At 37.3% G+C, this 15,279-nt stretch overlaps 1 protein-coding gene across 1 annotated transcript; it reads left to right on the forward strand.

Annotated features, from left to right (window-relative positions):
- Positions 1-7,295: 7,295 nt before the first annotated feature.
- On the forward strand, positions 7,296-14,914 carry RPL7L1 (ribosomal protein L7 like 1). The gene is made up of 7 exons (XM_060779005.2): positions 7,296-7,383; positions 10,063-10,171; positions 11,411-11,577; positions 12,322-12,459; positions 13,058-13,167; positions 13,799-14,014; positions 14,301-14,914. Exons 1-6 carry the CDS (start codon positions 7,370-7,372, stop codon positions 14,005-14,007), a joined length of 747 nt encoding a protein of 248 aa, XP_060634988.2. The 5' UTR covers positions 7,296-7,369; the 3' UTR covers positions 14,008-14,014; positions 14,301-14,914.
- The last annotated feature ends 365 nt before the right edge of the window (positions 14,915-15,279 follow it).

Below are 15,279 nucleotides of genomic sequence, written 5' to 3' on the forward strand. Positions count from 1 at the left end.
TGTTATGGACATGGGAATTTTAGTTAAGTTTCGTTGGGGGATTTTTGAGTTTTGTTGTTTTGCCGTTTTGTGAGTGTGTTGTTGTGTTGTTTTTCATTTTGAGTAGATATGTTTGTACCTTGTGGGTTGTGTTATGGGCACGGGGATTTTGGTTAAGTTTCATTGGGGGATTTTTGAGTTTTGTTGTTTTGCCATTTTGTGAGTGTGTTGTGTTGTTTTTCATTTTGAGTAGGTATGTTTGTACCTTGTGGGTTGTGTTATGGGCACGGGGATTTTGGTTAAGTTTCGTTGGGGGATTTTTGAGTTTTGTTGTTTTGTCGTTTTGTGAGTGTGTTGTTGTGTTGTTTTTCATTTTGAGTAGATATGTTTGTACCTTGTGGGTTGTGTTATGGGCATGGGAATTTTGGTTAAGTTTCGTTGGGGGGTTTTTGAGTTTTGTTTCCTCGTTGGATGCCCCTAACAAATTTATATATATAGATTAGTAGAAATGTGTATGCTATTCGTTTTCTCAGCCAAACGGAAAGAATACATGCAATTTTGAAGCTACAATGAGATTCCTTGCACTGTGGGAAAATTGGCTGCATATAAATTCATATAATTTTGTGTATAAATGTGCCTTCTGCATGCAAAATGTGTGGTCTTTTGGCACCGATTATATTTTTGTGCAGGTAAAATATTTTCTGCCTCTAAAAATACAATATATTTCTGTACAGTGCACACATTTTTGCACAGAAAAATACATGTCTACTTCTGTACAGAAATCAATTTTGTTTGCACAGAACATTTTTCTTCATTTTATAAAAGAGACATACATGCACTTCTATACAACTGGATATTTTCTGAAACTTGAACAATGGTTAGGAACTGTAAAAAAAAAAAGCTTTGTGTGGTCAACTAGTGGGGAGTAAAAAAATGGTAAAGGTTTCCCCTCACATTAAGTCTAGTTGTGTCTGATTCTGGGAGGTAATATTGTAATAGACTATTTGATGGGATCAGTGGTCTTCAGATATACAGTATCATATACTGTAGCATAAACACAATGCACTTCATTTAATCCTTTATCCTCCCCAAGGAGACTTTTCTGACCTCCAAGAGAATTACAGTGTAGTGTTTAAGTATAAATACACCTCATGTCTAAAAAAACAAAATCAAGCATTTGCTGCCCTAAAATCCAGAGCCAGAACAAAACATAAGGAGGATGACAATTAAAATAAACACAGATAAACAGAATCAAATAAAATCAAATAAAAACCAAAAATGCCAATGGAAGAAATATCAATTTGCCCTACATGGGTTCAACCTACTGAAAAGCAGTGCACGCCATTCCTGTTGTGCTGCATTATAGTTTGCATTTTTTTTGTTGCGTATGACAAATATATACATAAACATACTGTACACACAAACACATGACAAAAAACCCAATCCCCACACCCACCAAAACCCCACACCAATAAATATGTTGGGCCTTTTGTTGTTGTTTCTATCCATGTTGTTTTCTTACACAAACCAGATGTGGCAAATGTCTGCAGTTTGGGCACATTGTTTATAACCATGAAAGTGACAATAACATTGAGTACTTCCTTTGGAGGTCTGCATCTGTGCAGATTCCACCATGAAATTATGACTCTGTGGACTAAAATGTTCTATTTTGGTGGAAGAGAGTCCAAAAGTTTTACGTTCTGTGCAAAATTATGAAGTCTCTGTAGTCTCGTTGCATAACTTTTAAGGGTTATGACTTAAGAAAGGTCTATTGGGACTGTCTGCAGAGATCCAAAGGACAAAACTTGATTCATTTTGCCAAGTTCTGATGAAGAATATTCTATGACAAAAAACACCCCGTGAACTTAAATTGCACCCAGTCTGGGTTCCTACGAGAGTCAAGTTTATATGATTTGGAAGTAGACCTACAGACAGCTATATACACAACACATACCAGGGGATTAACTGCGAGGTAGACTGGGTGGTCCATGTCTCTATTTATAAGAAGAAAACAATCATGAGGAGATGAAGTATCTTTTAATATAAACCTTCTCACAAAATGTTATGGACCCATGCATTTCTTCCTTTGTTTTATCAAATTGAGTCGATAGAACAGACAGGTTCTCACCAGATAAAGGCTAGCAGTTGTGAGAAACAAAAGAACCATGTTAATTTCAGACCTGATTTTAAATTATTTCCCTTGTTTTTTGTAAATCTGTTTCAGAGATTATATTTATTACCAGGAGAGTTTCCCTAACTCAGGGGTTCCTGACCTTTTTTAACCAGGGACCACTCTCCAACATCAGTACCAAAAGGGTTACGAATCAGTTTTTGGTCAACTTTAGAATTGGTTTAGTTATTTGGGATGCTGATTCAGAAAATTATGTTGGATAAACCACATCAGCTCTAGTTTCTGATACAGAACATATGCCATCCAGTAGTCGCCATCTGCTCACCCCCATAAAGCTATATTTAATAATCTAGAGCTGATGTGGTAGTAGTAATCTTTCGTGGGTAGTCAGCCTCTCCCCTCCTGACATCCCCGTTTCCTCAGCACTATAAGATGGCTTCTCAAGACCAGTTGCTCTCATTGCCACGTAGTTTCGAGGCAACTGTGTAGTAATAATGAGAACATGGACCATATTTTCGTTCCTGCGGACCATTGGTGGTCCATGGAACACAGGTTGGGAACCACTGCCCTAATTGAACCCATTATGTCGGACAATATGCATTACTATTACAGTGTGGAAGAAGCTTGAGAGTAACTCAAATGAGGCACACAAAAGGTAGCAATATCACAGTAACAAGATAACTATATTTCTGCTACAAAAATTAGGATGCATCTATACTGTATTATTAATGCAGTTTGACACCACTTTGGCTCAATACCATGGATTCATTGGAATTGTTGTTTGGTGAGGCGTCAGCACTATTTTACAGAGAAGGGTAAGGACCTTGCAAAACTACAACACCCAGAATCTATAGCATTGAGCCATGGCAGTTAAAGTGACATCAAACTGCATTCATTTTAAAGTGTAGATGCACCCTAACTCTCCCACTTCTAAGACTACCAATAAGAAAACACTAAAAGTAATATATTCAACCTTTTACTTCAACTTTGGGTGAGGGGGGTGAAACAATGTTTCTGTTTTTCTTGACTGTTCTGTCCTTCGATACATTTCTTTTAAATTCAGAAACATATTGGAACTACTTCAACAAAAAGCTGTACTTCCCTTCTTGGTTTGTTTTGGATTGATCTAAACAAAAGAGTATTTTTTCAGACAGAGCTACTGGTTTTTGCTGATTTTGGCTGGTTTTGTGATCTCTGTCCACTTGTTCCATTCTTTTTGAAGGCTTGCAGCAATTTGTTGGATATGTACTAAGGTTCTTCCTAAGGTGTTTTAAGAAGCAAATGCTTGGGTTATGGTTTGCTGTTTTGGTTCTATTGTGCAAATTTTCCCTTCTCTGAATATTCGTGTATGTGTGTGTGTGTGCGCGCGCATATGTGTGTGTATGTGGCGGGGCATCCAGTCAGACCCAAAACATGGGACCTGTTTTGGTCTCCAAGACAACAGGAAACAAGCTTGCCCCCTTCTCAATGTGCCTCCTTTCAAATATCTAAGTTTATCATGTCTCCGCTCAATCATATTTTCTCCAGGTTAAACATACCAAGCCCCCCCAAGTCTTTGATCATTTAGGTCTCCTTTCTCTGGACACATTGCAGCTTGTCAATATCCCTCTTGAATTGTGGTTCCCAGAACAGGACACAGTATTCGAGGTGAGACCAACCAAAGAAGAATAGTGGGATTATGACTTTCCTCGATCTCGACACTATACTCTCATTGATTCAGTAGATCAGATAGTAGATACTACAAATAAACACTGCAAATAGTTTGTGCCTGCTTATGTTCATGAGAAGAAACAGAGAGGGATATGCAAATAGTTTGCTAATTCAACTTTATTTGATCTCTATAGATCCATGAGAAGAATGCCTGGCCAATGTATTGCATGCAAGGAATTGGGGAAAAAACTGACGGTTTCAATTTTTCCCCAAAGAAATACACTCACCCTCAATATTATGTGGTGAATGACAAGTCTAAATCCTTGTTTATTAAAAAGTGTTGAATTTATGGTGTGTTGAGCTTATATAACACTGCAGCTGTGGGAGATCAGTTGCAGCTTCAGAGTATTTTCTGGCAAGAGCAAAAAAGTACTGCCTTTAAGCTATCCAAAGAGTTGCTCTGTCTTAATCCAAAGAAACAAAAAAGTATGACCATTTTTGGAGAAAGAGACAAACGCCAGATGTATGGGATTGATTCTAAGGAAGAAATGCTTCCAACTCTTACCTGGAAATAAACTCAATTGAATATAGTGAGGCCTACTTTTGAGTAAATCACTACCAAATAAGAATGCAGGGCAACAAAAAAGTTACTCATTTATCGAGAGTAAAGATAATTTAACCCTATAGGATTTATTTCCAAGTATAACTGTATAGGATTGCACTGTAAGAACTGATTAATTAGAGGAAAGGTGTTTTTAGGTGTTGTCTATACAGGTGTACTATTTCGTAAACTCTGCCTTGTTATATTTTATATACACAACTGTCTAAAAGCTTTTGATTCATAGATGGGTCATAATATCTATATTTGTATTATATTACGCGACCACTTTCTCTAAGAATAAAGCAATTTTATGGCAAATCTCTTATATCCTTTGAATCAATGGAAACTGGCATTAGTTTTTATTATTTATAGTGTCAAAAGTGAATAGAGGGTACAGTTATAATGTATTTAACAGAACACAAAGAAATACTAGATTTTCTTTGACCAGACACTGGCCACTTGGAGTGCCTCTGATGTCGCTGTAAGGAGGTCCTCCATTGTGTATGTGGCAGGGCTCAGACTGCATTGCAGTAAGTTTTTTTTGTTGTTGTTGTTGTGTCAGGAGCGATTTGAGAAACTGCAAGTCGCTTCTGGTATGAGAGAATTGGCCGTCTGCAAGGACGTTGCCCAGGGGATGCCCAGATGATTTGATGTTTTTATCATCCTTGTGGGAGGCTTCTCTCATGTCCCCGCATGAGGAGCTGGAGTTGAAAGAGGGAGCTCATCTGCCTCTCCCCGGGTTTGAACCTGTGACCTGTCGGTCTTCAGTCCTGCTGGCACAGAGGTTTAACCCATTGCGCCACCGGGGACAGTAAGTGGTCTGTGGATTGCTCTTCTTCACACTTGCATGCCGTGGACCATTTCTTAAGGTTAGCTCTGCATCTCATGGTGCCAGAGTGCAGTCTGTTCAACACCTTCCAAGTTGCCCATCCTTCAGTGCGGCCAAGTGCGGCTGTGGATTGAGGTTCTGAGTTTTAACCTGCCACTTTTGGATTCTCGCTTGCTGAGCTGTGTCTGCGAGTATCTCTGTATATTTTAGAAAGCTATTTCCTGCTTTAAGGCATTGGCATGCTGGCTGATATCTGAACAGGGGATGGGCTGAAGATGTCACTACCTTGGTCCTTTCACTATTCTTGGCAGATATCAGGTGGTGCAATACCGGCTAAACAGTATAATTTCTCCAGTGGTGTAGGGCACCCTGTGATAATGTGGCATGTCTCATTAAGAGCCACATCCACTGTTTTAATGTGGTGAGATGTGTTCCACACTGAGCATGCATATTCAGCAGCATAGTAACAAAGCATAAGGTTAGATGTATTCACTCTATCTGGTTGTGATCCCCAGGTTGTGGGGGAATCTCAAATAAATAAATAAATAAATAAGGTTGAAGTCCCAAAAGTAACTTTTTAGATCTTGCATATATAATAGCAGTAATAAAGGGGTGATTAGTGGATCTAATTGTACTAAAGATAACAGATGTGTTCTGACCTTGTAAATTAAGAAGGTTAGGACTAGCCTAAGAAATTTATTTATTTATTTATTTACTTTATTTGTATACCGCTCTTCTCAGCCCTTAGGCGAAAGTCTTGTAAAGAACATTTTTAAGACTATGTAGTGTTTTAGATATTTTAAAAGAGTTTTAATGGTTAAAAGTACCTATTTTAATAGTTCCATGTTTAATTCTATTTTAGTATTTATATGTTGTAGGTTTGAAATGGTACATTGAATTGTATTTTAGCATTCATGGGGCTGCAAGAGGTGACGTAAATGCTTACACACACTTTAGTATTCTGTTTAAATTCAATGTATTATTTATGATAAGAGTCTTAAGGGTGCAAACTGAAAAATCTCAAATTCAGATCTTTTCACTCAATTGATTTAATGTGCCTAGTTTTAGTCTAATTATAACATTTTTCCATGGCAAAATAATTTCAGTCAGGCATACAACTGCAACTGAAATTGTTTTGCATTCTCAACGACTGGGAACTTAATGTATGAATATATATATATATATTTCACTCCATAAGGTCGGGTTTTAGGTTGGAATAAATAAAATACAATTTGAAAAAATATACATAATTAAAAAATTAGATTAAAAGCATATGAAACAATTTAATTCACAGACATCCTACTATCCGTTATTAAATTAACTTAGGCAAGTTACATGCTGGGTGGAATCTACACTGTAGAATTAATGCAGTTTGACACCACTTTAACTACCACTTTATATCTGAGATTTGCAGTTTATCCTACTCTCCCAAATAGTACTAGTTCCTCACGAAAACTACAACTCCCAGGATTCTATAGCATTGAGCCATGGCATTTTACTTGCAATATTGGGCATGTTTGCTTTTGCTCCTCCTTTTTGAGGCTACACTGTGCAATGAATGCAGTTTCACTCCGCACTTAAAGTGGAGTGAAACTGCATTAATTGCACAGTGTAGCCCCAAAAAGGAGGAGCAAAAGCAAACATGCCCAATATTGCAAGTAAAATGCCATGCTAGATTTATATCATGGTCACCAATAGCTGGGAATGATTTGACAGCACTCAACCACAAAATGATACAAAATGTCATTCAAAGTAATGTGATTTTCAAAGTAACCAGAGTTTAGAAAAAAGGCTGTAAGCTTAAAAGCATTGATAAATCATGATATTATTTTCCCTTAATGAAATAACATGGGTTTGGAAAAGCAGGAAGCCCTTGGTATTGAATAAACACCCCACTGCTTTATCTTAGTTAGAGCTTAGCATTTGATTTTCATAACTTTTGGGGCTTAGTCTCATTTCTAATTGAGAAATGTTGAAAGCAAACCCGAAAGTTTCTCCTCCGTTCGTTCTGTCTTAACTTTCTATGTCTATGCAAGACATAAAGGGGAAGGCGCTCGAGAACCCTACCAATAAGGTTGCAAAACGCATGCAAATTGATGTAAGCATTCTTTTCCCTTCTGCGCATGCTCGGCAGTGTGCGCATGCGTAGTAACCTGGTAAACCCAGGTGGAGAGGAAACATGGCGGCGCTTGAGTGAGTTTCACGGGGAGGAAAGGGGGAGGAAGGGAATCTGCGTCCATCCTCAGGGAAGGAGGGCTTTGGACACATTGAAATAATAGATCTGTGTCTAGAATGGCTTCATCTTTGTTTAATTCGGTTTCATCGGTGTAAACAAGAGTTTTGTTGCTTCTCGGGGCCGCTCTGTTTATATGTGTTGACAATCTGAGAATTTTATAGTTGTATAAAAGAATGTGGAAGAATTGAAAGGGAAATTTGGGGTGTCATATATCTCCTACATTGGGGAGGGAGAACTATATTAATACTAGCCGTCCCCTGTCCTTTAGGGATACCTTTCAAATCTATGATACTATATCTCTCTCTCTGTGTGAATCATATATATCTATATCTGGATGGCTCTCTGTCAGGAGGGCTTTGATTATGTTTCTTTGCCCTGGTGAAGGGAGTTGGACAGGATGGCCTTAAGTATTTTCTGTTGATCATGGGGGTTCTTTGTGGGAAGTTTCATCCAATTCTGTCATTGGTGGGGTTCAGAATGCTTTTTGATTGTAGGTGAACTATAAATCCCAGTAACTACAACTCCCAAATGTCAAGGTCTATTTCACCCAAACTCCATGTGTGTGCATATTTGGGCATATGGAATATTCGTGCCAAGTTTGGTCCAGATCCATCATTGTTTGAGTCCACAGTGCTCTCTGGATGTAGGTGAACTACAACTCCCAAACTCAAGGTCAATGGCCACCAAACTCTTCTAGTGTTTTCTGTTGGTCATGGGAGTCCTGTGTGCCACATGTGATTCAATTCAATCATTGGTGGAGTTCAGAATGCTCTTTGAGTGTAGGTTAACTGTAATTCCCAACAACTACAACTCCCAAATGACAAAATCTTTTTTTTTATTGGCGTGATAGGTGTATTGTGTCCAAATTTGCTGTCAATTCGGCCAGTAGTTTTTGAGTTATGTTAATCCTACAAACGAACATTACATTTTTATTTATATAGCTGTGGAAGAACTGAAAGGGAAATTTAGGGTGTCATATATCTCCTATGTTGGGGGAAAAACTATATTATATTACTTTCCTAGTTCCAACAGACCTCACTACCTCTGAGGATGCTTGCCATAGATGCAGGCGAAACGTCAGGAGAGAATGCCTCTAGATCATGGTCATATAGCCCGAAAAAACATACAACAACACAGTTATTCAGGCCATGAAAGCCTTCGACAATATATTATATTAATATTATATTAATTTATATCCACCTTCGAGACTCAAAGCCCCTCACATCTTAAATATCCCAAACCCCAAATCATTGTATTTAAATACCAATTAACTGTGTTGAACTAGCATCATATGTAAGGAGCAATGTAATAAATTTGTGTTAATTGCTAGTGCTTGGTTTTGAGAGCATTATGCACTTAATCCAGATTTGATCAGACTCTTTAAATCTGGATTATATGGCAGTGTGGACTCATATAATCCAGTTCAAATCAGATAATCTGGGGCTCTTTACACACAGCTGAATAAAATCCCAAACTATCTGGTTTGAACAGGTATATATGGCAGTGTGGACTCAGATATTCCAGTTCAAAGCAGATATTGTGGGTTATTCCGCCTTGGTATTCTGGATTATATGGCTGTGTGGAAGGGCTCTGGATTATCTACTTATCAATCTGGATTATATGTCAGTGCACAAAGGTCTCAAATCCATTGAAATCTATGATTAAGCACAACTGACTCGAGGTCCTGTGGATTTCAGTGTGAGAGTCTGGAGCAGGATGTACACTGCCATATAATACAGTCTGGATCTGCATTATATGGTCAGTGCAGATTCAAATAATGCAGTTCAGTAGGTCCAGCGAGTATATATATCAGTGGTTCCCAACCTTTGGGCTTCCATGGGCCCTTCCACGCAGACCTGTATCCCAGAATATCAAGGCAAAAAATCCCACATTATCTGCTTTGAACTGGGATATCTGAGTCCACACTCAGATAATGTGGGATTTTCTGCCTTGATATTCTGGGATATAAGGTTGTGTGGAAGGGCCCCCAGTGTTTTGAACTTCAGCTGCCACAGTTCCTAACAGCTGGTGAGCTGGCTGGGATTTCTAGGAGTTGAAGTCCAAAACACCTGGAGGCCCAAAGGTTAGGAACCACTACTCTATATAATGGAGACCAGTGGTTCTCAACCTGGGGTCCCAGATGTCTTTGGCCTACAACTCCCAGAAATCCAAGCCAGTTTACCAGCTGTTAGGATTTCTGGGAGTTGAAGGCTAAAAACATCTGGGGACCCCAGGTTGAGAACCAAGGATGTAGATTCAAACTGCTTTATATGCAGTGTGGATATAGACTGCTGTGTCCATATAGTTGAAAATGCTGCTTTAATGTTTGCTCTTTAACAGAAGCATTTTATATAAGCGAACAATCCAGTTAACTTGAGAATTCTTAGATGACTTTAGAAAGCACTTCTGAGACAAGTAAAATTGATTTATATTAATATTATAATCATTGTGTTTATATCCTGCTTTTCCCCTCAGAACCTTGCGTCAGGATGTAAATACAGCATAGGAAATACATGCAATTGACTTTCATTGAAATGTAATTAAGCATGGGAGGGGGTTGGACAGATGCCCTCTTCCAGCTCTCTGCTTCTGCATTAGATATATTATGTTGTAAACCCTTGTCTCTGTATGTTTAGGCCACCCAGGAAGATCCCTTTGGTGCCAGAAAACCTACTGAAGAAAAGGAAGGCCTATCAGGCAATCAAGGCCACCCAGGCAAAGCAGGCCTTGGAGGACAAGAGAAAGGTAGGGGAGATACAATATAAGACCAGAATATACTTTGCTGTACTTATGTTCTATGAAGACTGAAAGCATTAGTTGTTTTAAGGGAAATCATTTCACTATAGCATTGTAAACAATGGGACGCGCATTCATGGATTTTCTGTTCTGGAACCAAATCCCAGCAGATACCAATTGTCCTCTGTAGTAACTTTCCACATATATTTATTTTCATTTAATTTAGTACAATGTACTAAATTAATTGAAAATAAATATAGATGGAAAATTATTTCTTTAAATAAAGAACCAGATATAGATGAAAATGAGGTTTAGCAAGAAATAGCTGGGAAAGTAAATAAATAATAGTATATGTGTCTTAATGCTTAAGGGAGGCACATGTTTTCTTATTTTGGAGCTTGGCTGGATGGGCCAGTAGCTTCGTTGGCACTTTTAAGCCTCTTGATGTTCGAAGGGTAACAAGTGTTTTGTTTTCTGTTACTCAGACTGACATTTATGCTTTAAATAGCAATTTCATTTAATTCCTCTAAAGTTCTCTGTAGTTCCAGTTTGAGCCTATTATTAGGACAAATATGTTGTCTGTAACATCCTGATTTTATGGATCATTTAAACTGGGATATACCTACAGCCTGATATACTGGAGGCTGTAGGTGAAAATCAAGTTATTCAGAATGGCATAAAAGAGTCTCCTTGATATCGTGGACTCTGCATGGTTTGGATTTATATTTGTTAAGACAGTGACAGTGCAGCTGGATATGATGGAAGCATGTTAATCTTAACTATTTTGTGGAATTTAAGTTGATTTTATGTCTTGATCAAACCCTGTTATTCCTAGTCTCTTTTATCCAGGCCCCTTCCACACAGCTGAATAAAACCCCACATTATCTACTTTGAACTGGGATACATGGCAGTGTGGACTCAGATAACTCAGTTCAAAGCAGATATCGTGGGATTTTCTGCCTTGATAGTCTATGTTGTATGGCTGTGTGGAAGGGCTCCTAGTTTACTTCTCTTCATCAACTCTGTTTCTGTGTTGGGAAAGTTCCTGTCTAGTGTTAACCTTTCATGTATAGTTTGTGAAATCCCTTATATAGTAACTGTGCTTTTCCTTAGTTTATAACAGTTGGTGTCACACTGATAAACAAATGAGGAAAAGCTAAATTACTTCAAGTATTACATGAAAACCTGGGCGATGTCCTAGTTGTGATGTTATGACTAACATTAAGGTATGTTATAACTTTATCTTAGCACCAGAAGGGAAAACAGATTAAATTCAAGCGACTTGAGTCATTTTTGCGAGACTCTCATCGGAAACGGAGAGATGATGTCCGTCTGCGACGCATGGAACATAAGCCTGGTTTGAGGCTAGAGCCCGAAGAGGGACATAAACTGGCATTTGTTGTACGGATTGCAGAGTAAGACATGAGTCATTCATTACTATTGATTCATTACTTATTTTATTCCTAATATTTACAGCTTGGCCATGTTTATAGCAATTTACCGCCATGGTTAGAGGGCCACAGTTTGAGTCTTGAGTTGATGTTTTCATATGTGCATATGTTTTATTGTTTTGTTTTATTTTATTGTATTTTATATTGTGCTCACTCTTATGTTTTGTTTTTAGGCACTTTGTGCCATCTATAAGCCGCCCGGAGTCACTTTGGGGAAATGGTGGCAGGATATAAGAGTAAAATTATTACTATTGTTATTCATTATCTGTGGGGTTGTTTTAGTTTGCTCACACATCTTTTGATTTGTGTTGCTTTAATAGGAAAATATTTAAAAAAACAAAACGAAGTATCCATGAACGTTCTGTTAGCAATGGGAGAGTTAGTAGTATATGGCATTACTGAAGATTTTTGAAGTGTGGCAGTGAACTAAAATTTGACCTTCTTAAGATATAGCAGTTTTGAATATAATGCATATGCTATCAAGTTTTTCTTTCACTGTAAGCTTTTTTTCGGGTTCATTTGACATGAAGAGTTACTTTCAGTCACTGAATAGTAAAGTAGATATACATTTGTGATACTACAAGAAAATATAAAGAGTAAATTGTCAAATGTTTTTGTTTTGTTTTTTGGAGGGGGGAGCTTTAATGGACCATGCCCTCTACCAAGAGAGATAGCTACTGATACTATGTGTTTTTCCTTTTCATTTAGTATTAAAGGAGCAAATCTGCAGGTGCAACATGTCATAGATACCCTACGGCTGAGAAAGATTTACAGTGGCACCTTTGTTAAATTGTCACGAGAAACTCTAAAGTTGTTACGTACAGTGGAGCCTTATGTAGCGTGGGGGTAAGTATTTATTCTATATGTAGGTATGGCCATGTGTGCACATGTACCAAGGGTGGGATTAATTGAAGAAAATGAAAAGAATGTGCCTAAGAAGTACCAACACCTTGAAAGAAAATTAACTTTTGCATTATTTTCTTGGAAAGATTTAAGAGGAGTGCAATATAATGTACAATACCCTTTTTGATTCTCCCCTTCTATATGCTTTTTCTTGAGGGTGAGACAGCCAGATATATGCTTTGGAAACGACACACACATCCAGCAACTGTTAAAAGATTATTTAACCAAATTATTAGTCATGTTACGCCTTAGGGTGACTCTAATCTTAACAAGTAGTGCCTTGTTGCTACAAATTTGTTAACACTTTATTTGTTGGATGCTACAAATGTGTTAACACTTTATCGTAATTTAGTTTGTAAAGAAAGTCGTGTGCCTTAATGAGAAGTCTATCCTGAAGAGGGAATCTAAAAAAAATAGAATATTTACAAGATAAAAAACAGAGAACTTGCTATTTGCCATTACTTGCATTTTCTTTGAATATTGGTAGGCTCTTGTGATTTCAATTTTTTTCAGCACAATCATCATTTTTTTGTTTTGATAGTTATCCCAACTTGAAATCTGTTCGAGAGTTGATCCTGAAACGAGGCCATGCAAAGATCAAAAACAAAAAGATTGCTTTGACAGACAACATTTTGATAGAAGAACATTTAGGTAAGTGGGAAAAAATTGTTGTTGTGTGTGGTTTTTTTTTTTTTTTGAGGGGGTGTTAAAGTATGCTGTAATTTTGCAACACTCTGTGCTTTCTTGTGATCTAGCAGGAAAATAATGAAAAGTGGTTAAGTGAAGTATTCAGTGTTAATATGGCTCTATCAGGATGTCCAGCATGGTTTGAGTATTGGACTGAGGACTAGGGTTCCAATCCTTACTCAGTAAGTTACCGTAGGCAGTCACACTCTCTTAGCCTCAGTGGAAGGAATTGTTTTGCTGAATCTCTACTTGATGGAGCTATAATGAAATGGGTTTTTATGTCTTTATCTTTAGTATGTTTTAGAATTTGTAGCATTTTTTAGGCTTTCAGCTGTTATTTTGTTTGTTAAGTTTAATTAGGTGGTGTTATATTGTTGAATGTTTGTTTTGGTTTCTTTCTGGCAATTAAGTTAGCCTATATGAGTCCCTTTGGGGAGACAGGGTGTTAGACAAATAAAGTTTTATTATTATTTATTATAGGCAAGCCCCATTTGATAAAAAAATGATCTTAGAGTCACGATAAGTAGGAAAAGATTTGGAGGTACAAAAAAAAAAAGCCAATGGATCTAAAGCTTTTCTTCCTCTCTACCTTTAGGAACCTATGGTATCATTTGTCTGGAAGATCTCATTCATGAAGTTTACTCAGCTGGAGCACACTTCCATAAAATCAATACCTTTTTGTGGCCATTCCACCTCTCCGTGGCCCGCCATGCTGCCCGTAATAAAGCAGGGTTTCACAAAGAGATAGGCGACACCGGATTTCGAGGCAATGGGATCAACCAGCTCATACGTTTTATGAATTAAAATCCAGGTATTTTCTCTTTTTGTCATAACTTGTGATGTATCTTATAGGCCCTGTATCAAACTTCATGCATATTTGTTTACAGCCTATAAATAGATAACAAGTATTTTCTTTTTTGCTACTAGTTTTCCTAGTTTTTTATTGTACATGAGATATGATTTTAATATGTTTAAAATTTACAGATTTGTAATTGTGTAGATTTTAAATTGTATTAAAATGCTTTTAATGTAAGCTGCTTTGTCTCCTTGAAATACATATACATACATAATGGATATATTCTTTTTTCCCCCCACAGGAAAACCTTTATGAACATTCTGAGAATATTCTGAAGGATACTTATTTGTACTCTGTGATGTACAACTATTTCTTCAAAAGTCTCAGGACTTTTCAGCATGATAGCTCTCACTTTTTGGGGTGAGCAGGTGACAGCAGATCACAAGTAAATTAGAAGATACTCCCAATGTCACAGAAACTCTAGTCTTAAGATTCTGCATCTTGAATAAAATGGAAGGATTGAAGAGACTTGCTCCTGAGATTCTAGCTGTTAAAAGACATTTTGGTTTGGATTTTCAAAATGACAGCGAAGCTTTACAATTCAAGTACAGCTTTTTGTGTAGAGTTGGACCTTATGATTACAGAGCTCAAAACATTTGGCATTTTGTTTGATTTTTACTCAATGTACACTGAAATGTGTGTACTAGAGATTCAGGTAGACTTAGACAACATGGGACACTTGAAAAGTGTAGCCTGGATGCCACAAGATCCCTTTGTCACCTATCCAGTGTTTGAAGAGTTCATGTGTTTAATTCTTTCTGATCTGATTTCAAGCCTTTTCTGTATCTCTAAAATAAATCTAGAGCCCTTTAACCACATTTCTAATGATATTCAAATAAAATTATTTCATTCCTACTTTTTGTGGATCTTTTTATAACTTTGGCAGACGCTTTGCCTTTTAATATCGGTTTGAATTGTATCTGTTGCCTTTTAACATTGGTTTAAAAGAAAGGGAAGGCCTTTATTCTATTGGTATTTGTTCATGAATGAGCATATGTAGCATTACTTTTCTTTCTAGATGTGCATGTCCCATTATGTGGAAAGAACATCAACATGGCTGCCAGGACAAATTATCTCATAATTTTTTGCAGTTCTCTGGAGCCCGTTTTCTGTACATAAAATCACCATGTAGGTGAAAACTTAGATTTTCAAATGTATCCAGAAATTAATCTTTGTCCAAATTCAGCAGATTTGATTTTACATAAAATTGAAACGCAAGT

The sequence above is a fragment of the Anolis sagrei genome, chromosome 5 (genome assembly GCF_037176765.1).
Source record: "Anolis sagrei isolate rAnoSag1 chromosome 5, rAnoSag1.mat, whole genome shotgun sequence".
NCBI classification, from domain to species: Eukaryota; Metazoa; Chordata; class Lepidosauria; order Squamata; family Dactyloidae; genus Anolis; species Anolis sagrei.

Coding starts and splice junctions, on each gene's coding strand:
- RPL7L1 (XM_060779005.2), top strand. Junction 11,578..12,321: donor TTTGTTGTACGGATTGCAGA/GTAAGACATGAG, acceptor CTTTTCATTTAG/TATTAAAGGAGCAAATCTGC. Junction 13,168..13,798: donor TTTGATAGAAGAACATTTAG/GTAAGTGGGAAA, acceptor CTCTACCTTTAG/GAACCTATGGTATCATTTGT.